At 47.1% G+C, this 22,469-nt stretch overlaps 1 protein-coding gene across 9 annotated transcripts in view; it reads right to left on the bottom strand.

The window, feature by feature from the left end:
* Positions 1 to 22,469, bottom strand: part of Rreb1 (ras responsive element binding protein 1) — a 177,610-nt gene that overhangs the window by 9,569 nt on the left and 145,572 nt on the right. For 8 of the 9 annotated variants that reach the window (XM_029468436.1, XM_029468435.1, XM_021179960.1 and 5 more), the window contains exons 9-11: positions 14,572 to 14,761; positions 10,359 to 13,287; positions 936 to 1,097 (exon numbers count right to left, since the gene is read on the bottom strand). In XM_029468436.1, the coding sequence (XP_029324296.1) occupies positions 936 to 1,097; positions 10,359 to 13,287; positions 14,572 to 14,761 (3,281 nt within the window). The remainder of the gene's footprint in view (positions 1 to 935; positions 1,098 to 10,358; positions 13,288 to 14,571; positions 14,762 to 22,469) is intronic. The other variant, XM_021179964.1, reaches the window with a different exon arrangement.

Here is a 22,469-nt window from a genome sequence, read left to right as displayed (position 1 = left end):
CTCCTAGGGTCAGGGTGCCCCTCTCCAAACTACACAGCACTCCATCCCACCAAAGTTTGAGGAGAAGTCACGAGACACAACTGCAACCCTAGATGAACACATTGGAGGCTGGCTTGGATCCCAGAAATGGGCAAATGCTAACTTTCAACACCCACGGAGCCTGAAGCCTGTGTGTGCAATGCCCTCCCTACTACCTTGGCTGGACCAAGTGGCCTGAGGCAGCTTACTTTTTGTACAGTGTGTTTTGGCGGTAGGGGTAGCAAACTCTAGCAGTTGGACCATGGAGTGTATTAAATAGAGGACTTGAGTAAATACAGAAGGTGATGGGGGCAGGGGGCAGAAAGGAACGGAGCAGTGTTAATTACTCTGTAAGGGCTGAGGGAGGAAGCACACATCAGCACAGGAGCATAATACCCGGACCCAGGTCAAGCAGTCATGATTAAGAAGGACATGCACAGTGCTTTTTCAAACAAGGACAGATTTATACAGGGAGGAGTTATTGAGAAGAAAAGCCCTGCCTTGCCCCGCCTCGACCCGCCTCCCAACTAAAAGCTTGGAGGGTCACAGTTCTTGCAGTACTGAGTCCACTGGGCAAGTGCTGCTCACGAAAGCTGCAGAATCTGGGTCCCCCAAACTTCAGAGCTTCGTGTTTCCTTCAGGGGTTTATGTCAGGAGCCGAAAGCGCACAACATCCGGCTCATCCCACCTTCCAGGATCAGAGCAATGGCAATTTTAGGAAGGAAGGTGCTGGATCGCCCCTGGCAGCTCCAAAGTCCCCTGGGGGCACTGACACTGTTTCCCCAGCTCACACAGTCTCGGCAGGCGCTAGGCCCCGAGCTGCAGCTGCTCAGTGCTCCGCCCCAGCTCACACAGCCTTAACCGAGTTCTGGGGAGCACCCTCCTCTCTCTGATTCTCCATCACCTAGAGGTTCTACCTGTGCTATCATGGGATCCAACATCACCCTCTTTTGGGGGAATAAGCCCGTTTCTTCTCAGGGAGCAGGTGGTAACTCCGTGTTTGCGCAACTGGTGCCGCTCACAGTTAGATTTGGTAGAAAAGAAGGCATCGCATTTTTGACAAGGGAAGGGTTTCTGACCTGAAGCAGGAAAAAAAAATACGCATTTATCTGGCTTTCTACTGCAATGAAAAAGAAAAGTTGCTTTTGATTTACTCTTCTGGGATTGCTGGCATTTGTTCAACCCTCCACCCTTTCCTTTTAAGAAAATAAGAGAAACATACTTAACAAAAAGAAACAGAAACTGAGAGACAATGACTAAAATAATCATTTTCCCTTAGTCTTCATGTAATGGAAGGAGTTGTCATCAAGAGACTAAAAATAAGTTAACAATGAAACCAAGATACATGTGTTTGAAGCAAGACAATAAAAACGGTTAACACCACAACATTTCTAAGGCACAGCAAGCAATACCTAAATGAACCAGAGAAAAAGCACTACTGGATAGCCTGGCAGGCAGTACTGAGAAGGTGAGGAGATGGACCCGGGCGTGTGTGTAGGGGTGAGGGGGTGGGGGGCGGGGGGGGGGAGCAGGCTCAAGTCTCCCAAGGGGAGGCAACCTTCAAGGCCCATATTGAGAAGTCAGAGTGAGCCTCCCTCCAGCGTGGCAAGCAACAGGATTCATGGTTCCCAGGTTTTCACGTTCTTCCTTTGTATGGGCTAAGGGAGTGACCAACACAGGCAAGTGTGCATCAGGCTATGTACTCTGCTCCACAGAGGCACGAGCAAGGCCAGCCCAAACCCTAGGCCAGCACTACAAACACGGAGATGATGCGATGCGTTGGCAGGAGAAGCCCTCTTTCCGTCCCAGGGGAGGTTTCTGCTTTGGCCTGGTTATATCCTTCATTTATTTGATTCTGTTTGCATTGTAAACATTGTGTTTCAAAATGCATTGGACGCTCCCCTGTGGCTAGTCCTGGGTTTGTGTGGATTAATGGTGGAGGGGAAAGGGCAAAGACTCAGGGAGAGAGCATACACGAGAAAGTAGGAGAGGAGGATGGGGAAAGACAGAGGTAAAGAAGAAAGAAGGGAAAAGAGAAAGGAGGGAGGAGGGAAAGAGAAGGAAAAGAAAAAAGGGGAAGGAGAGAGAGAAGGGATGGAGGAAGACAGGAAGGGGAAAGGGCAGCATCCTGAGCTGTAGGAGATGTTGGACTGTTCAGTGTCCCTGGTTTGCCCTCCACCCCCCCACTCCTGCCCCAGTTGCCAGAATCCAGGTCCCAGTTTCTGACTCTATTGGGGACTAAAAACACCTTCAAGTTGCTGCCCTGTGCTGCTATCTTGGAACCTTGAACCTACAGGTAACCTTCAATAACTAACAGGAAGAGTCACGTGGCACAGCTCCCAGGAAACACAAACCAGGGACCATCCTTTTAGATTAATGCTTAAGAGACAGACAAAGCTTGAACTAGTGCAGTGTGCAGGACCCTGCACAGGCTCCTGGGCCTTGCTGCTAGGATAAGCCAGAAAGAAGGGTTTCTTGTTTTCCAAGGGAAAGAAGGCCCAGAGTGCCTATGACGATGCAACCTGCACTGTTATCAGGAATAATCCAAGGAAATCATTTATTCCCTCCTGAGAGCACACATCCTTTAAGATGACACCCTAAAACCTTTGGAGTTGTCTGACGGTGCAGATGGGCCAGGGATGTGTACAGCTCAAAGACACAGCTCATCTCTGATGAGGCTCTGAGCTTGAAACTACAAACTACTGTTCTTTAAAATTGGGATTATTTGCTTTTGGGATAGATTTATATCAGATTTTGCCCAAATCACGTGGGGAATTTTGCCTGCGGTTCTGAACTGGGATAGTGAAAATTATTCACTGACTTCAAGTAGAGAGGGCAGTGAACAGGTATTAATAAAATAAATGTCTGTGGCTCCAGGCAGAGAGCGGAACAGATAGATGGTATAATGAGATGGCTGCTCTAGGCAGAGGGCCAAACAGAAAAATGGTATATCTTGGTGATACTAAAATTTTGTTTTCTTTGAGATTTACAGGTGGTGAACCAACATGGTGGGCAAGAATCCACTAGAAATGTAAGATTATTAGCCTGAGAGTTAAGAGTTTTATTTTATTTCTTTTCGTTTTTTCAGTGATTAACTTCGGTAGTGCTGAGATGAGTAGCTTGGACTCAGCACAGGAATTGAAACAAAGAAACTGCTGGCGGGCTCGGAGGTCCGCTGCTGTGGGGAATGCAGGCTGCTCTGAGTGAGAGAGCTGTAGAATGGAAGTTGCCTATTTCTTGGAGCAGAGATTGAATTATGAATTTATTAAATTGGGATTACTTGCTTTTAGGATAGATTTATATACAGATTTTTGTCTGAATCACATGGAGAATTTTGCCTGTGGTTCTCAATGAGTATAGGGAAAATCAGTCAGTGACATCAAGTAGAAAGGGCAGTGAAGAGGTATTAATAAATGTCTGTGGCTCCAGGCAGAGAGCCGAACAGATAGATGGCATAATGAGATGGCTGCTCTAGGCAGAGTGCTGAACCATAAGATGGTATAAGATTGCTTTACTTGTCTTACAGGATACTCATATTCTGTCTAACGTGGGCTCCAGGGGAATATTGGTTGGGTTTTATATCCTCTTGGTAACATAGGAAAGTCTTAAGTATAAACACATACAGTATTTTAGTTTACTTCATTTGTTTTGGATTGTTTTAATTTGAACTAGGGTAGGGAATATTAGTCACTGAATCCAGAGTAGAGAGCACAGTGATAATCATTGCCTGCCTTGAACAAGTATTAATTATCTATTTCTGTGGCTCCAGGTAGAGAGTTCAGCCAGCCATTATACGGGTATTAATAAAATATGTCTGTGGCTCTGGGGCATACAGAAAGATGGTATAGACTGCTTAACCAGCCACAGAAAGCTCATATTCTGCTAACGTGGGCTCCACATGAATCTTGAGTATCTTTTCCTGCTTGAAAAGACAGGAAAGGCCTAGTATCGGTACATACAGTGTCTGAGCTTATTTCATTTGTTTTATATTGTTTTAATTTTCAAAATGGGCGTGATGTTGAGTTTTGTGGTTACTCCTCTGGGAGAAAGGTCAAGATGAAGGTTTTTTCTGGTCTCAAGAATATGCTGATTTGGGAAAAAGGTTTTAGAAAAGGTGATTAAGGTATTTATACCTTCCAGAGTTATATGGATCAGATTTGACAGAGGGACATGCCCCCCCCCCCAGAACTAGATTCCAGAGAATTGAACAAAAATGTTATCTTGATGATACTAACATTCTGCTTTGAAATTTATACATTACAGAATATACAGCCTTGGTGAATCTCTTTGTCAGACATGCTGAACTGATCTGCTTGAACTCCTGCTGTCTTGGACTTTCAGCCAGATCCAGTCAGGACACAGGCATCAGAGACTAAATCAATCTTTGGTGTGGCCTTTTAAAGGCCAACCAACTCCCCCATCTCCCCACCTCCACCCACAATGCTTCAAAATATCTCAATGCCCATATTCAGCCTGAATAAGTTACAAAGAGTCGTCGCCTCAGTTCCCTGGGCTTTGGGGCTGGAGGGGGTTATTATAGGTTGTCTTTCTAGGGAATGTAGAAATGGTCATAATTGGAATAGGGAGGAAATAGCTAGAATTGATTGTATAGGCATAATCTCATTTGGTAGAAATCATTTTAATTGTTACTAAGTTGAAGTCATAACTTATTTTGACACAGAATTTATTTTGATGCAACATCAAGGTTTTCATCTCCTCTATTGATGGTTATAGAATACTCATATTCTGTCTAACATGGACTCCATGGAAATATTGGGTTTTATATTCTCTTGGCAACATAGAAAAGGCCTAAGTATAAGTTTAATATAAGTTTTTTAGTTTACTTCAATTGTTTTGGATTGGTTTAATTTGAACTAGGATAGAATATTAGTCACTGACTCTAGAGTAGAAAGTGCAGTGATAATCACTGCCTGTTTAATCATCTTCTATAACTTATTATAAACTGATCTGAGACGATTAAGCCTGTGAGTTAAGGGCCAAATAGCAAAGTCATGGCTCTGAGTTTACTGTTAGGGTGTTTTCAAAGATTTAAATTAGAAATAGTAGTTAAGGGAGAACAGTCCAGATTACTTTATATAGATAGCTGGTTTTCAAAAACGTCAGAAATCCACAGAATGTGACATTCAATGTTATTTATTCATGTGTTATTGAGACTAGTCTGCTAGCTTTCCCTGTCTTGGATTCAAAGAAGAAACTGGAGCATCTTCGAGTTGTTCCAGTTGTGGCCAGATAGACACTAGGCAAGAATTGTCTCATTTCATCTACATACACTGTCAAAGAAAGGACACAATTACAGGTTTGGGATGGCTTGGTTGTGCAGAGACAGAGTAGGCTAGTCCTTAATGTCCTTTTTTTCTAAGGTTTGTTAGATGATCCTGGCCAGAAGGCTGAAGACCAATGCTTCAATGTTTTGAAGTAAGGGATTGTCCAAGTGATCAGTGGTCTCTATATATTGGCTCAGTTTTGGAAGCGGTGTTAGGCTTCCTATATACTTCCAGTTAATATCAGTCAGTCTTGGGTTTCTGATGGTGTTGCAGATTCATAGCCAACCCAGGCTAGTTACTTTGAGAGGATGGTTTTCAGATGGCTTACAATCTAAAGCCAGGACATGAGTCAGGTGTAGAATGATTAAAAAAAAAAGACTTATCATTCAGATTTATTATTATTTTTATTTATATGAGTATACTGTCGCTGTCTTCAGACGACCAGAAGAAGGCATCAGATCCCATTACAGATGGTTGTGAGCCACCATGTGGTTGCTGGGAATTGAACTCAGGACCTCTGGAAGTGCAGTCAGTGCTCTTAACTGCTGAGCCACCTCTCCAGTCTTTTAACTTAGGATAGATGATGGACTGGGTGTTAGGTCTAACCTTATACCTTATAAATTACAAAATGGCCATATTTGTACTCTATACTGTGAGAAAGGTTCTGTTTTTTATTAGAACAGAAAGGGGGAAATGTTATGAACGGCTCTGTGCTGCTTGCTCTCCTCTCTCCAACCTGGGAGCCCTGTCTACTCGTCTAGTGATTGGCTCCTTTATTCATTAGCCGATTGGTTCACAGGAATCCACTTGAGTATGTGACTCATTCCTCATTCCAGACAGCCTCTTCCAGGAAAGCAAGCAGCCCAGAGCCACCCACAACACACTACAGCATTGAAAAAAGCAGCAGCAGCAACAACTACCACTCATGAAACCAACCAACCAACCAACGACCCCAACCCCAGCAATGAGCAATGGAGTAGAAAGGCATACAAGAGATATATAAGGATGGGGCGACCAAACAGACAGGAATATTTGCATCAATCCAAGCATACTTAGAGACCTTGGAAAGGCCACATAAAAACCCCACTATGTGTATAGATAAGGGACCTTTGCACACTACTGGAGGACCTACCAAATGCTTGAAGCACAGAAAACACCCTCAATTTTGTTTTTTAAGATTTATTTATTTCAGACACACCAGAAGAGGGCATCAGATCCCCATTACAGACGGTTGTGAGCCACCTGTAATGTGGTTGCTGGGAACTGAACTCAGGGCCTCTGGAAGAGCAGTCAGTACTCTCAACCTCTGAGCCATCTCTCCAGCCCCAACACCCTCATTTTTTTTTTTTTTTTAAATCTTGAAGTGACCGGGTATAAAACATTTCCCCATGTATTTTTCAGGTGGCTCTTTTGCTTTTCATTAATAACAACAGAATATCTTAAATTTTTGGCAGCTTCTTCAGGTCTGGTGAGATAGGGAGGAAGAGAATGGAGAAGCGAGGAGCTGGCTGGAGCTATGGAGAGTGCTGAAGCACTGCTTCAAGTACCAGCACCAAAAGGGTTAAAATAAAAGACTTACGGCCAGAGGCTACAATACTGGGACTCCTTTAATTAATTATTTTTATTGGTGCCTCTGTGTGCATGAATACATGTACACCATGTGTGGGAGGCGAGAGAGGGTGTGGAATCTCTTCGAGATGGAGTTACAAGCATTTGTAAGATGTACAACTTACACATGGATGTGGGCAACTGAACTTTGTATTTAATCCAGCCATCTTCCCAACTCCACTAGGCTGGGATTCCAGATTTTAAGAAAATGGTCGGGTTTTTTGTTTTTGCATGAAATAATTTACTTTTTAATTTTCACATGCTTTTGCTTTTTATGTGGATTGGACAGCCAGGCTGTATTCCATGATGAGCAGCCACATTAGTGCCATTGTAAAAGACAGATGCATCAGCAGGACCTCAAACTGACAAGTAACACAATCACTTAAAGCTTATACAAGGCAAAAAATTACTTTTAGAATAGTAATATGCCTTTTGCCTTGCAGGGATGTAAAAATGGTGAGCCTGTTTAGCATATGTCTGAAAGTCAGTAGTGCACTTTACCAATCTGACCAATCTGGTAGACTGTGTGTGCGTGTGTATATGTGTGTGTAAGAGCAGTTGTAACCATACTTTTGTATCCAGGGCCTTATGTCCCCCACCCCAATGTGAACATTAAAGCCACCAGTCAGCCAAGTTCATTCATGCAGAGCAGTCAGAAAAGGAAGAGAGGCATTATCTGAAGGGCACTGGGAACAAAGCCAGGCAGAAGGAACAAGAGTTTGCTGAGGACAACGGGACCTTGTTTGTCAAGTCCTCAATGGACGAGCTGCAAATGTTCTCTGAAGAGAATCAAGGTTAGAACTGGCCTGGGACGCACATGGAGTTTTTGTGCTGACAAGACTGTAGGAGCTAAGCATCTTTGGACTTCCCACATACTTTACCCTCGGGGCCCAGACTTTCTTGGTACTTTTCTTCTTTTGCAGTCAAAGCTACCACTTAATAAAGTACTTGGGCTGGAGAGATGGCTCAGTGGTAAAGAACACTATCTGCTGCTCTTGAAGATCTGACTTTGGTTCTCAGCACCGACATCTGGTAGCTCACAAGCACCTGTAACCCTGGCTCCAGCGGATCCAACTCTCTCTTCTAGCCGGGGCAGTTACCTGCACACGTATGTGCAGACACAAACACCCATACAAGCACATCGGTTAAACCTTAGTAAAAGGCAGCTAGGTACAAGTGGCTCAAGTTGCTTTCTATACTGTGAGGACATCTCCCAAATTTATACCTCAGTGCTTGTTATCCATTAGCAGTGGGCAGAAGGTGAGATGGAAGAGCCCAGGAGCTGGCAAAGGAGCTCCAAGCACCCATGAGGAAGAGAGGGAGCTAGGGAATCCCAGATGCCACAGCTGGAGGGGTTCTCAGAGATTGCACCATCCTGACCTGTCACTGTGAACAAGGAACCAGAGCAAAGGGAAGGAGGAAAAGGTGAGGACAGATACTGCTGAAAGGGACTGGTTGTGTTTGCTGGCACTTTGTCCTCCTGTGGCCTAAAGACACAGGACGAGATGCTGTGAGGGGAACTGGCAGAGACAGTGCATTGTTGTCTCACGAGGTACAACATGTCCAGAGGGAGCGCAGTGAGCCACAGGTTGGAGAGCTGGAGGAGGGAGGAAATCGAGTGTGTAGAAACTGCCCAAGAGGACATGAAAGACGACAGCTTCCTCCTCAGAGTACATTCTTGGAACCTAATTAAGCAGGGTAAAGAGCTAAGGCCATGTTTGTGCTGGCAGCCAGCAGGTAGACCCCTAGTTGGACATTCAGCAGCTGACCTCTTTGCTCCGTGGTAGGGAGTGGGTAGAATGGAGAAATGGGTTGAGACCAAGTACAGATGCTGGGATAATTCTACAAAGTAGTTGAGAGGGTGGAAAGAGCCCATTTCTCATGATGGAGGCAGTTTGCTTAACTACAGTTGAAATTGGGTTTTGCTCAATGCTGTTGGCTTCTCTCTCTCTCTCTCTGTGTGTGTCTTTGTGTGTGCGCGCACGTGTAAGCATGCTCGTGCCATGGCTTGCATGTAGAAGTAAAAGAACAACTTGTAGGAGTTGGTTCTTTTTTCTACCCTGTGGGCCCTGGGGACTGAGCAGGTTCAGATGCTCCTAAGCCAGCAGTGATCAAACCCCAGGGAAACAGAGGGGACACGTCTCTGGTATCTGCAGATGCCATCGCAAATGGAAAAGAAATGGACCCTTTGGCTCCCAGGAAGCCTGTCAGTTTGCTGAGAGATGGCCTATCCACACAAATCTTCAGTGGGCGGGGGTGGGTGGAAGTCACAGCATCCACACCGGCTAACATCCCTTCCCGGAGTGTTTCCAGCAGGCACAGAGTCCAGCTCTCACACACTCTGCACTATCACTTCACAGTACTACCTTGAGTGTCTACAGTCTGCAAGCAAAATGAAAAGAATCTGCAGTAAAATTTGAACATCATTCTGATCAACAAGTAATGTTTTCGTCTGTCCGAAATACTACAAAAATACTTGTTGGTCTGAAAAATCAAATCTTGCTGGTGATCCATATTTTAAACTGTAAACTCCAAAAGGGTAAGGACTTCACTGAATGTACAACGATCGCCCAATTGATCGATGATCAAATCCTGTGATACTATTCAGAAAATTATAATGATACCTTTCTAGATGGCTATTGAAATATTAGAAGCACTAGGCATAAAGTAATTTAATAGATAGTCTCTGTTCTACACTTCAACTTCTAGAAACTGACATCTGAAAACTATTTCCAGGATGTTGTTTTGGTAATCTAGCTTTGTTAATTAAAACATTCAAATGATACGCAGAATGTTTTCCTCAACAGTTGACAATTTTAGGATAAATAGAACTTTTCAAAAATCACTACTATCAATCATCTACAGTAAGTATTCCAAATAGGAAAAAAGTTAAAATAAGTAAGGGACGCTGGAGCCACCTCAGTGAAGGGGGAAAATATCCAATCCCACTTTTCTGTATTACACGTATGGTAGCTAAANTCAGTGAAGGGGGAAAATATCCAATCCCACTTTTCTGTATTACACGTATGGTAGCTAAAGAACTCCATAGAATGTTCAAAAAAAAAAAAAAAAAAGGCGGCACTGAAGATTATCATGTCAAAGCACCAAGCTCATTACATCACTGTTACCTTAATGCAGAGTCCCACTTCTCCGGAACGGGCCTCCATACTTAGAAACTCTTGGAACTTGTCAGGCAAAGGTTATGGGGAGGGAAGTGAGGGAGCCTATGACCACTGTCACCTGTGTCTGATACATTTATTTGCAGATAAGCCTTGGTGGCTCAGACCACAGGCACAGATTATATGGAAAGTAACAGCCTGTGACTTCTGAGACAAAGAAGAATGGAGCATTAGAAAAAGGCCCCAAACTTTAGGCCCACTCCTATCCCTACCCGTTACTCTTTCCTTTCAAGACTCACCGCCTGGTGAGCCGTGAGGGCCTTCTTACCAGTGTGTGTAAGCATGTGCCGCTGCAGGGAGCTGGCCCAAGGGAAGACCCGGGGACAGTGGGGACAGTTGATCTTTTGCAGGCAGTTGGCATAGGAGTTCCGCTTTGCTCTCAGCAGCCTGTCTTCTGTGGGGCTACCTTGCTCCTCATCAGCCGGCCCATGCTGGTCTGCAGGGGCTCCAGCCACCTCTTCTTGAGTGTCATCCTCTGCAGTCTGCAGAAACGGACTGAACTTGTTGGTATCTGTGGTGGCCAGCATCTTCTCGATGCTAGCAAACTCCCCACTGGAGTCCAGGTCCACAGCACTGCTGTTGGGGAGGGGCCGGTTTCTCAGTCCCCTTTTCCTGCCCCTCTTCCTCGAGGAGGAAGACACCGGCCCTTGTTCAGTAGGCAAGGCTTCCTCAGGGCTGCTGGCTGCAGGGGGTGGCTCACTGGATTCTTTAGAGCTTGTGGTGTCAGTGGGGGTGGCGGCAGCTTTGGGGATGGAGCTTCCTGGGCTGTCTGTGGCCACAGTGTTACTGCTGGTGATCGATGGCCCAGGGTCAGCTACCTTTGTTTTTAGCAGAGTAGGGGCCGAGGACACAGAAGAAATGATCTGGGCGATGGAGGCCAGTGGCGGCAGCTCCTCTGTCATCGAGGGCTTTGGCAAGAGGAGGGGAGGCTTTGGCCGTAAGGGCCGAAGCAAGGCTGGGTTGTTCAAGAGCGCAGCAGAGTTGCCCAAGAGGGGAGTATTGCTGACGAGCGCGGGGGAGTAGATGGGGACAGCCAGCTGCACGGAGCCCTGGAGGGGCTGAGTGTGGGGCTCCAGCTTGGCAGCTGTGGTGACGGCCACCACCGTGCCTGTGGGGGTTTCCAGGCTCCCCTTGGGCTCCACAGTCACTGACAAGGTAGGGCAGGGTGGTGGGCGGGGTGAGAGCGGCTCGGCTTGCCCAGCTTCTGGTTCCGGCTTCTTGGCGTCACTGGGAACAACTGTGTCCTTGTCTCCTTTCTTGACGCTCTTGGGGATGGACAGGTCAATGGGCTCCATGGAGCAGTCATAGAGGGCAGAAGAGGAGGAAGACGTCAGCAAGGAGGACACATTTTCCTGCTTCACTTGGACCAGGGCCAGGCCTTTCTGCGAAAAGTCAAGGGGTTCGTTGAAGTCCACGGCAAAGCTGCTGGCTGGCTCCAGCTTGACAGAGATGTGGGAAGGCAGGGGCTGGGTGGAGCTCGAGTGAAGAAAGCCATTTTGGGGCTCCAGGAAAGTGGCGAGGGGCTTGCACTCCGCGAAAGCGACACAGCTGCCCTCTTCTCCTCTGGAAGAGGCGTCCGTGGGCGTGTCCGCGGGGCCGAGGCCACTGTTGGTGGCAAGCACGTAGCTCTCGATGTCCTTCTCCGGCACGTGCAGGTGCTGCTTGAGGATGTGATGGATGCAGTTGCGCTTGGCCACGAAGGGAGCGTTGCATTCCTTGCACTCGAAGGGTTTGCGGCCTTTGTGGCAGCCGCCCAGGCCCCGGCTGCAGTGTGTGCGCATGTGGATGCGCAGAGCTCGGTAGTGCTTCAGATCCTCCCCGCACAGTCTGCACACGGTCTCTGGGGCGCAGAAGGCGTCCACCAGCTCTGCGGTGGGGCTGCTCACGTACTCTATGTTCTTCTCAATGTCCTTCCTGGTGGCCTTGAGGTGCTTCTTGCGCAGGTGCCGCTCACAGTTGGCTTTGACCGTGAATGGGTAGTGGCAGATCTTGCAGATGTAAGGCCGTTCCCCGCTGTGTGTGCGGATGTGACGGATCAGGGCGGCTTTGTCTGCAGCAATATAATCACAGATGTTGCATTGGTAGGGTGAGATGCCCAGGTGGGAGCGAACGTGGGCTCGCAGGACTCCAGAGAAAGCAAACACCTGGTTGCAAAAGCGGCAGGGGTAGAGCACCTTGCGCATGGCGGGGGTCTTCTTGCCACTGGGGCCTGTCATGATGGCCTTGAGGTCACCTTCTGTCATCTCCTGCTTGATCTTCGCCTCCATGGTGAGGGGCAGCAGGGCCTCAATGAGACTCTCTTGTTCCAGCTGGGTCTTCATCTCGGGCTGGCCGGGCAACTCCACTCCGGGCTGCTGCAGGAAGAGCTGTGTGGTGGTGCTTGGCTGGATCCCAGACTTGGACTGTAGCAGATGAACATTGGACACTGCCTCGACCGACCCCTTGAGGAACTTCAGGGACTGTGGAGGAAGGCTGGGGCTGATACAACCCGGAGATGCCTGCTGTGCATTGATGAGAGGTGGGGGCGTGGAGGCGGCTACCACTGTCCGGGGTGTGACCAAGGGCTTTGGCTTCAAAGGAGGCATGTGCTTGAAAATCGCCTGCAGCGGGGTGGCAGGGGCCTTGGAAAGTGGCGGAAGACTGACCTGTGGAGGAGCAGAAGCTGCCATCTTTAGAATCTGTTGGATATCTGCCAGCTCAATGGCCGACTCCCCTGAAATAGGCTTAACCACAATGCTACTGTCTGGCTGGATGATGAAGCCCTTCTGGAAGGGCTGCAGGGACAGATGCTTCATACTGTCCTTGGTAGCTGGGAGGACTGTCAGAGAACCACCTAAAGAAGCAGATTCAAGAGGAGACATACTCAGCACGGTGGGGCAGCCAGGCTCCTGAGGTAGCTGGTACTTAAGTGTCTGGAGCTGTATTGCTTGGTTGTCGTCCGGCAGGGGCTCCTCTGCCAGGGCAGGCTTGACGTCTTTGGTGTGCTGCAGGCCCAGCAAGGCCAGGAAGGCCTTCTGTTCCAAGGACTCGGCAGCCAGGGTCTTGGTCTGGAGCTTTTCCCGTCCCTGATCGGCAGGGATGTGGGTCTGCCTGTGCAGGATGAGTGATGACAGCATGGGGAACGCCTTGTCGCAGGTGTCACACACAAACCGGTGCTGCTCGCTGATGCACCGCCGTAGGTTTGTCTCACACCAGGCCTAAGTGGAACCCACAAGCAAAAGCAAGGGAAGAAAGGTGAGGATTGAAACACGACCGTGAAGGAGATGTGAGAGGTGCCTGCTGTTAGCAGAGTCAGCTTTTGGAGTGCAGATCTGAGACTGAATTAGGGAAAAGAGAGGGAGAGCAGCCAGGGCCTACAGCAGGCCAAGGACAGCCATGGATGCACTCCCAACACAAAATTGTAAACTGGCTTAAACTATTAAGAGATACTTTTCTCCTGTCACTCAACTTCACAGTTCACAAGTGTGAACTCTGTAGCTAGCTGTGTCAAAAGGTTGGGCACCTGAAAGAAACCTGCTTGTTTGCTCAAGGACGCCCTCTAGGATATACACAAGCAGAGTGAAATAACATCATGATGGAATTTGAATTAAGCCTTTGGAAATGGGGGGGAGTGCTGACACTGGGGGAAACAGCACAAGCCAGCACCCAGCAGACTGAGGCAGGAGGATTGCCAGCTCAAGCAGTACCAAACAAGCAAAGAGGACAAACTAGGGTGCCTTCTTCACAAAATGGCTGCTTCCATGACTGGGGGAGGAGGGAATCAATCACCTGGGACAGCTGTGCATGTACATATGTGTCAAGTCCACTGCACTTGAGACTTATTTATGTCAAGAACTTGTACGTGGATACTTCCTATCTCAAATTTACACGTGGGAATACTAAAAAGTGTTCTGGTAGTTTTTGCATAGGCAGGGAACTAATCAGCGCGTTTGTTGTTCAGATTCGTAAAGATCCAAGGAGCTGCAGACACAGGTCAGTAGTTAGGAGAGCCTCAGTGTGGTTCCCAGCACCCATATCTGACAACAACCACTTTACAACTAACTTCAGCTCTAAGGATCCAATGCCCTTTTCTGGCTTTCACAATCCTCTCTCTCTCTCTCTCTCTCTCTCTCTCTCTCTCTCTCTCTCTCTCTCTCTCACACACACACACACACACACACACACACACATTTGGATCTGAAAAAAAATCCAAACCATTTTTAACAGAAACTGTTACAAATACCTAGCTGTGATCTAGGTACTGAATATTATAACAGGGCATTGGCAGGAGTAGTAAATACTCAACTTTTAATCTCAAAGCCTGAAGTATGGGCAAAGGTCCTGATGAGGTAGGTAGATTCACATGAAAACTCAACTAAGATAAAAGACCATCAACTCCTCAGCCCAAGAAACCCAAGAGCCAGGCTGAATTTTAGTGAAAGGGTATTATACAAAAACAACACCCCAACTCCCATCCTGGCTGACTAGGTCTATCAGCATACCTGAGAGATTCGAGGAAACTTCCTACAGGAGAAGTCAGTAAACCCTAAATCATGGAAGCCAGCAGGAATCGAAGGGTTGTTCTGGATAAAAGGTCTTCCCATGGCATCTCTGGGAAGCTGCTTGTGGACAAGTGCATTGTGGCGCAGTAGTCCTCGATGTGTGCGGAAGGTGACACAGCAAATGTCACATCTAGGAGAAGAGAGTAACAACCATGAGGAGATGGCTCAGAGTCTCCAATGGTCTGTTAGCTTTATTGCTTCATTTTAGCTGAATAAAATAAAAATAAGGCATAAAGAAGTCACGTTACCAGTGTGCTCCACTCTCCCCTTGGGTTTTAAAAACAAGACGTCTCTTGCCCTGGCTGTTCTCGAATGTACTGACCAGACTGGCTCTGAATTCACAGAGATTCACCTAACTCTGCCTCCCAAGTGCTGGGATTAAAGGCAGGCAGCACCATGCCTCGGTCCCTTTTGATTTTTTTTTTAAAGATAAATTCTAATAATTCTGGATACCGAATCTTTGCAGGTGGTACAGATGTATGCATGATACCATCATCTAAAGTTTGTGCACAAAGAGAAAGCAGCTGGGATCCTGGAAGTTGCCATAGCAGGAGCCTGTCTCCAAGTTCCTCCTCCACCACCACCACCACCACCACCACCAAACAAAGGAAAGAAATGCAACAAAACACAAAATGCCCATGCTGCTGGGCACGGTGGCACATGGCACCTGAGAGATACAAAGGCAAAACCCCGTTTCAGAAACAAACACCACATGTCTACATGGCAGTAGTCAAACCACATAGCACTCCTGGTATTTAACAGAGAGAAACTGATTCTAGTTTATTGGTAGAAACTGTATCAGATTCTTGTTTCACCACCACTATTACCTGAAAAATAAGCACATACTGAGCTCACACAAATGCAAAGCCCGCATGGATAGAGGCCAACAGGTGGTGGGCACCATGGTCTTCCTTGAGAGTGAAGTCAATGCTGCGGCAATGGATTGGAAGCACCCCCAGGCCAAACTCACTACAGTCACTGGGGCGCCTCCTCACTAGTGTGAGGCAGGGTGGGTGTGCACTTAGATCATGGCAGAGTTCCATTTACTTGTTTTACTACATCTCACTGGGATGAACCCTCAAGAGGAAGGGCTTGTTGCCACTGTTTCTACAGAGCAAAGCAACTTGCTCCCCTTTACACTACATACTCACTAATAGAAACTTTGTTGCTCATTCTTTTCTGGAAAGAATGACAATGAAAATCACTCATGTTGCAACTGAGCTGGGGCTGAAGGGGTCTGTGCAGCCTTGGTCATCACTCCCTAGCAGCAGAGGCACAATGCCCTCCTGCCTCTCCTCTGTTAATCTGGAAACATCCCCTAAACAAGATCTAGAAGACCAGGTTCCCATTGGCCACTGGAGACACGAGGCTCTTTGTTGAGGGAAGTCTACTGAGCTTCCAACAGTTCTTATAGAAGTTGGGCTCAGACAACCTTCCCCTGGTGTAGCTCCCACCTTGTTTGTGGGTGGGGCATATCCTTGGGGAGACTTTATACTACAGGACCCCTCCCTTGTCAGAATACAAAGAAGGCTGAGGCACAGGTTAAGTAGGACAGCAGCAGATGCTGGCACTTTAGGCCAGGGTCTATTTTTGGCTGGAACAGGTTTGAGGTCTAAGAGCACACTCGTGATGCTGACCTCTGAGGCTGAGGAGATTGACAGCACTCTAGCTTTTAGACTTTCTACGTTCAAGTTAATCCAACATGGTTACCAGCCCAACTCCTTACAATATTCTGGTTTAAAAAGATGAGAAATATCAGAATTACATAAACTGACCTCTGATTAGATATTAAGAAATTGCTGTTAGATTTTCTGCATATGCTAAATGCTCCTTAACATATGTATAAGAATGGGTGAAAAGTCCTTTACCTCAACTACTGAGGTGATATTTTATCACTTCAGGTTTCAACAATGAAGGTCTCCAGCCACCGTTGAGTGTGCAGTGGGGTCTCAGCTGACAGAAGCTAACCTCTTTGGGTTTGGGACATGTAATAAGAAAGGGCTCGCTTTCACGTTTTTTTCTGCCTGCACACTTATGAGACTATGAGAACTTCTGGAAGGGTGGGGAAGGTTTGGGAATGGAGGGAAGTATTAAACCCAGGGCTCAGAATGTCCCACGGCATCCCGCTGCTGTCTCTATAAACCAGAGCTAAGTTAAGGGATGAAGAAGACCTTTCCTGAAAGGTAAGATCAATGGCAGGTAGCAGGAGACCTGTTGCTGGTGCCTCCTGTAGGCACTGCCACTTGCCTGTCACTAACACCGCTCTTTCATTTTACAGATCTTTCTCTTTCTTAAGAGTCTCAAGTATGTTGTCTTGGGTGGCTTAGAAGTCTCTCTGTAGATAATTCTGCTCTCAAACTTGCAGGGATCCACTTCCTCTGTCTTTTAAGTACTGGATTTCTGTTTGTTTGTTTGTTTGGTTGGTTTTGGTTTTTCGAGACAGGGTTTTTCTGTGGCTGTCCTAGAACTCACTTTGTAGACCAGGCTGTCCTGGAACTCAGAAATCTGCCTGCCTCTGCTTCTTAAAGGTGTGGGCCACCACACCCGGCTGTTTGTTTGTTTTAAAAGGATCCCTGAGACACCAAGTTGCTGAGACAACAGGCACCTTCTGAAAGGTTGAGAAGCAGCAGTTCTCAACCTGAGGGACCGGAGGACCCCTTTGGGAATCGAATATCAGCTATCCTGCAAATCAGATATTTACATTACAATTCCCAAGTTACAGCAAGATAATTGTATGATTGGAAGTCACCACAGCATGAGGAACTGCATTAAAGGGTCACAGCATTAGGAAAGCTGAGAATCACTGGTTTAGCATAGCTCACAAGCAAGTAGCTTGACATGGCAGATTTAAAAAAAAAAAAAAAGCAAACAAACCCATCCTCCACACAGCCCCCAAACTTAACCCTCCAAATAAACAAAACCCCCCACTGTATTCCACAAATGCAATACTTCCAATAAACCAAAGCTCCCACCACCTAAAACACATCCTCCTAAATAAATCAACTGGAGCCAAAGCCTTATCTGCTTTGAAACCATGCATGCATTGTGAAGCTGGGTAAAAAAAAGGATGCTCTCAGAATCTCGGGCCTCTTTGCCTCACACTCTGCATCTGTGGATAGACCTTAAATAAAATAAAGCTGAGGAGGAGAACCATCAGCAAGTCGGCCCTTTATCAGGGATGAGGGCTTAGCAGCCATCCCCAGGTTGAGAAGCCCGGCTTTGCAACCTTGTTTCCAAGTGCTTGAAGGACAAGGGAGGTCGCTGTAACTCTGTGGAGTCGGTGGCAGCAGGCAGAGCCTGTATCAGGAGCTATTCTCAGGGTGTCCATAGACCTGGCTCGGGTTGGTCACTTTTCATTAAGGATACAGCCATTGGCCCCAGGACTCTGTCATCCTCAACCGGCTTTGTGGGGACATCTCAGCCCTGCCAGGAGAATGATTGCAAAATTCTTAGAAGAGGCAGACACACACTCAAGAGTCACAGCACAGAGGGGAGAGCTGAAGGGTTTTCATTTTGTAACAGATCCTGATGACCTGCCAGAGAGAACTGTTACACACCAGACTGGCTGTCTTCTGATTTCCTGGCAATAGAAAAGGCCCTGCGTTGGAAACCAACATTGTGGTCGATAAAATAAATGTATTTGGGGAAAGTGAATCTTTCTTGTGAAACTCAAGGAAACTATACGAACTCACACTTCCTTCCAAAAACAGAACTGCCTTTTCAAAATCACATTGAAATAGGTTATTCCCACCAGGCTGGGGGAAGGGGATTTCGTGGAAAAACTGCTAACAGTTTAAGGAGACACGTGGAACACATCAATGAACACAGAGACAGGCATTTGCCTGACCTCCGTCTCTATAGGCGTGCTCACTATACTGACTGTCAAAGCATGGTGGTTAAAGAAGTAGCCTATTGTACCCCAGGGCAGAACACGGTACTGACTCACTTAGAAAGCACTGGAATGAGCAGCACCACATTAGCTAGCCTACGGTATACTTAAGACGGTGAGATTTTTGAATTTGGCATGTTAGGGCAGAGCCCAGCATCCTCCCCAGTCTCTGAATCTGGGGTCCTACTTTAGTGCCTCCCTTAGTACCACTTGTAGTATCATTGTCACCCGGGTACTGGGTAGGTGTGAAGCACAGACAGAGGAGGGGGGGGGGGGGGGGGGGGCTGGAGGGGTTCCATAGACTGACTGCAGCTCCCCCTAGCAGCAGGCAGGGTAAATGGGCAAAGTTCTGATTGTACCTGGGAGTATGTGACGTCATAGAGGTTGAATGGGGTGCTGGAAAACCATGGTCACAGACAACCCACAACGTGTGCTTAGAGAAGTGTTTTTCAGTTGTCAAGGTCACGGGGAGGCACTGTTACAGTGAGCACTGGTTCTATAAGCTGGGAGCGTAGCTGAGTATAGAGCAGTTGCTTGCCATGTGTAAAGTCCTGGGCTCAATTCCCAGTCATAGAAAAAAAAAATGTCTGAACCCCTATTTCTATACTCGCTATCCCTTTTCTTCCACGTGCCATCGCATCCGAGCTGACCTTTGCCAGGTTGGAGAGATGTTATTGCTAACGTGTCTGGCTCCACAGGAACTCATCTCCACGGCAGCCTCAAACCAGCGAGCCGCAGAAGAGAAGAGCCTGACAGCTAGCATGCAACCCGCTCACGGAAAGGAGTGGGCCAGCCAGATCCACCGAGTCAAGGGAACAGGAGCTGAGGTTTTGCCCTTCCAGCTCTTAAAAGACATCTTAGTGCAACAAGCAGTACTGGAGTTCATACTTAAATCCAGTCAAAGATTTAAAAAGCATCGAAACTGAGTATGGTGCTACACACTTGCAACCCCAAGACCTTATAGGCAGGGGTGAAGGCAGGAGGATCAAGAGCTCAAGGCGGGCTGCAGCTGCAGATCAAGTTAGAAGCCAAGCCACCTGAGAGGAAATTGCTAACTGCTGCATGCCACGTGCCTAACTAGGAGGGGAACTGAGATATCTATCCCTTGGATGGCAAGCATCCCTGTTAAAAGGCATCTTTCTTTCGTTTACTTTTTTCTTTTTTTAAAAGAAAACATTGCTACACAGAGAAACCTTGTCTCGAAAAAAACAAAAACAAAACCAAATCAAAACAAAAAGAAAACAATCGAGGCAAAGGTGGAAACGGAGTGGGGTAGCATGGTGTGCATGTCCATCCATTACAGGGACCCAACGATCCAGCCAAAGTTGTTAAAAAATAAAAATAAAAATAAAAAAGGGCAGGTGTCTTCTCTGTCAGCTTTGTCGCTGCGTGGCACTGGGATGTGCTCCTTCGGCATCTGCTACAGCAGTATTATTTATTTGTCTGGTGACTGTAATGTTCTAAAGATAAAAATCCTGAAGTCAGCAGGAGTGTTTCAAAAAAGTAACCTAAAGAGGCAGGCACTCAGATGTCCCCCAAGGCCTCTTGTGCAGTTCCAGCAAGCACACTCCTGGGGCAGTGAGATCTGGGTGCTAGTCTCTGTGCCCAGAACAGCAGCATTCAGGAGGCTGTAGCACAAAGACTCTGGGGAATTTGACACCAGTATGGGCTATAGAGCAAGAGCCTGTCTCAAAACAAAACAGTGACACCCCAAACAAACAACACCTCCCTCCAAGAAAACAGAGGGACGCAGAGATGCCTCATTGGATAGGAGGTGGTACTCTTCTTATAGAGGAACTAAGTTCAATTCCCAGAACCCATCCAGGCCGCTAAGTCTAGTTCCAGGGGAGCCAACACCTTTACTTGCTGTAGGTACTCACACTCATGTACATACATATAACCATAAATAAAATAAATTTTGAAAAAAAAAAAAAAACCAAGCAACTTGGGCATAGTAGTCCATGCTTTTAACCCTATAACTCCTGAGGCAGAGGCAGGAGAAAGCTCAAGGCCTGTATAATAAGTTTGGTCTGTATAGCAAGTTCTATGATAGGCAGGGCGAAATAGGAAGAACCTGCCTCAATAAACAAACAAACAAACAAACAAACAAACAAAGGGAAATTGGCGGAGTGGAGGGATAGACAGATGTTCTCCCTCCTCTTAAGCCTAAAGAGCTAACTTTAAAAAAATAACGACCCAAAATATATTTTCAAAAGACTACAGGGGAAATATCAAACTTAAGGAACGTTTTTACAATTGCAGATTTCTCCAACATCCTACCAAAAGAAGTGTCGTTCTCTTATTTGTAGGCATCAAGGCCCTCCAAGCTGCTAACCCTGCCTGTTTGACATAGTCTGTAAAGGTGACGGCACTCAGAACGCAGGCCTCAGGCCCCATTTAAATAGCTCTTTAATGTCCTAAACTTTACAAAGGTAACGCAAGATAAAAATGGCTCTCTATGACAATGGAGAGCAAAGGACAAATGCTTTCATGCTCTGTCAAGTACATAGTACTTGGGAGAGCTTGTTCTGGAATTTGACTCCTCGGTATCACTGGAATGGGATAGCCAAGAAAGACCACAGCAAAATGTTAACTGTTCTGTTGGAGGGCTTGAGATGCTAGGGAGACGGTTCAGTAATATATGATGAATCCCCTCCAGCACCTACATAAAAGCTGGGTGTGACAAAAATTTTCAAACACATGAAAGCACATTGCCCTCATCCCCACAGTAAACAAACAAACAAACAATACATCCTAAGTAAAAGTATCAGAACAAAAAACTCAGTATTTGTTATAGTTTCAGGCCAAAGATCACGCTCTTCAGACTCACAAGTCGCCAAATCTATTTTCCAGATGGGGAAACCGAGCCTCCACTTGCCTGAGGTCACAGACGTGCCAGGCAGTGCTGGGACAGTGCTGTCTGTAACCCCGTTTGCTCAGAGGACTGTCATTTACAGATGTCTAGGCTCCTTGTTGGCCCAGGTCACATCCTCAATGCCTGGGCACTTTTCCTGATCCTGACATCTCCGTGTTCCCTGCAAATGCAGTGAGCAGAACCTATGACTCCCTGCTGGAAGGGGGACCCAGCCGGATTCCCTGAGACGCCCAATTCCGTGCTTGTGACAGAGTTTTGATGGCATTCTTTTTAAAGGGGGATTTCATGCTTCATTTTTCTTGCTTTGTCGCCAGAGACAAAGTGCAAACAATCCCTCTCTAAGAGAGCCCCACCTCACTCAGACATCCCTCTTCCCTCAGCCTACCCTGCCAGGCCCATCCTGTGGAGAGAACTGACACCCACAGCTGCAGTAATCTCTCCCAGTTGTTGTGAGCAGCAATGCTGGCCTGTGACAGAGGCCTGGCTGGGTAGCTTCCCCTTGCCACATCCTAGGAACATACCCAGGCTGTCCAACACAGACAGGCACCTTACTAGGTCTGTTCAATTAAGCCAGCATGTCGTGAAGCAGGGAGTATCTAAGGGGCTCATAGGGGACAGGAAGAGAAGCCCCTAAAGCCAGGTGAAACTGGTCCTTGCTCCTGCCCTTGGGTGGTGAGGAGGCTGTGAAAGTCCAACTGAGACTAATTGCCGGGCTAGGGAGGTGCCTCCCCCTCTAAGTCTGTCCTCCACTCCCAGCTCCCATTGGGCTGATCCTTGGACCCCTGGAGTCTTAATAAAGACTCTAGTACTCTATTCACCTTTGCTTGGTGTTTTGTGTTTTGAGAATATATGGGGTCTCTCAGCAGGTGTCGGTGAGCAGTGAAGGGAGCTGAATGCCTCAGAATACCCAAGAAACAGAGACAAGAACGTCCTGGGATGTCTCACCCAATGGCCCCATCACCAGGATGCACAGTAAGGGACTGGTGGGCCTGCAGCAAGCTCTGGTGTCCCCTCAGAGCCCTGGGTGCCTGCCAAAGACCCTGCTAGCTTCCTATAGCCCATTTCCTGACTAAC

The sequence above is a fragment of the Mus caroli genome, chromosome 13 (genome assembly GCF_900094665.2).
Source record: "Mus caroli chromosome 13, CAROLI_EIJ_v1.1, whole genome shotgun sequence".
Classification (NCBI taxonomy): Eukaryota; Metazoa; Chordata; class Mammalia; order Rodentia; family Muridae; genus Mus; species Mus caroli.
The sequence above is the reverse complement of the archived record's forward strand: the minus strand, read 5'-3'. Positions and strand labels throughout refer to the sequence as shown.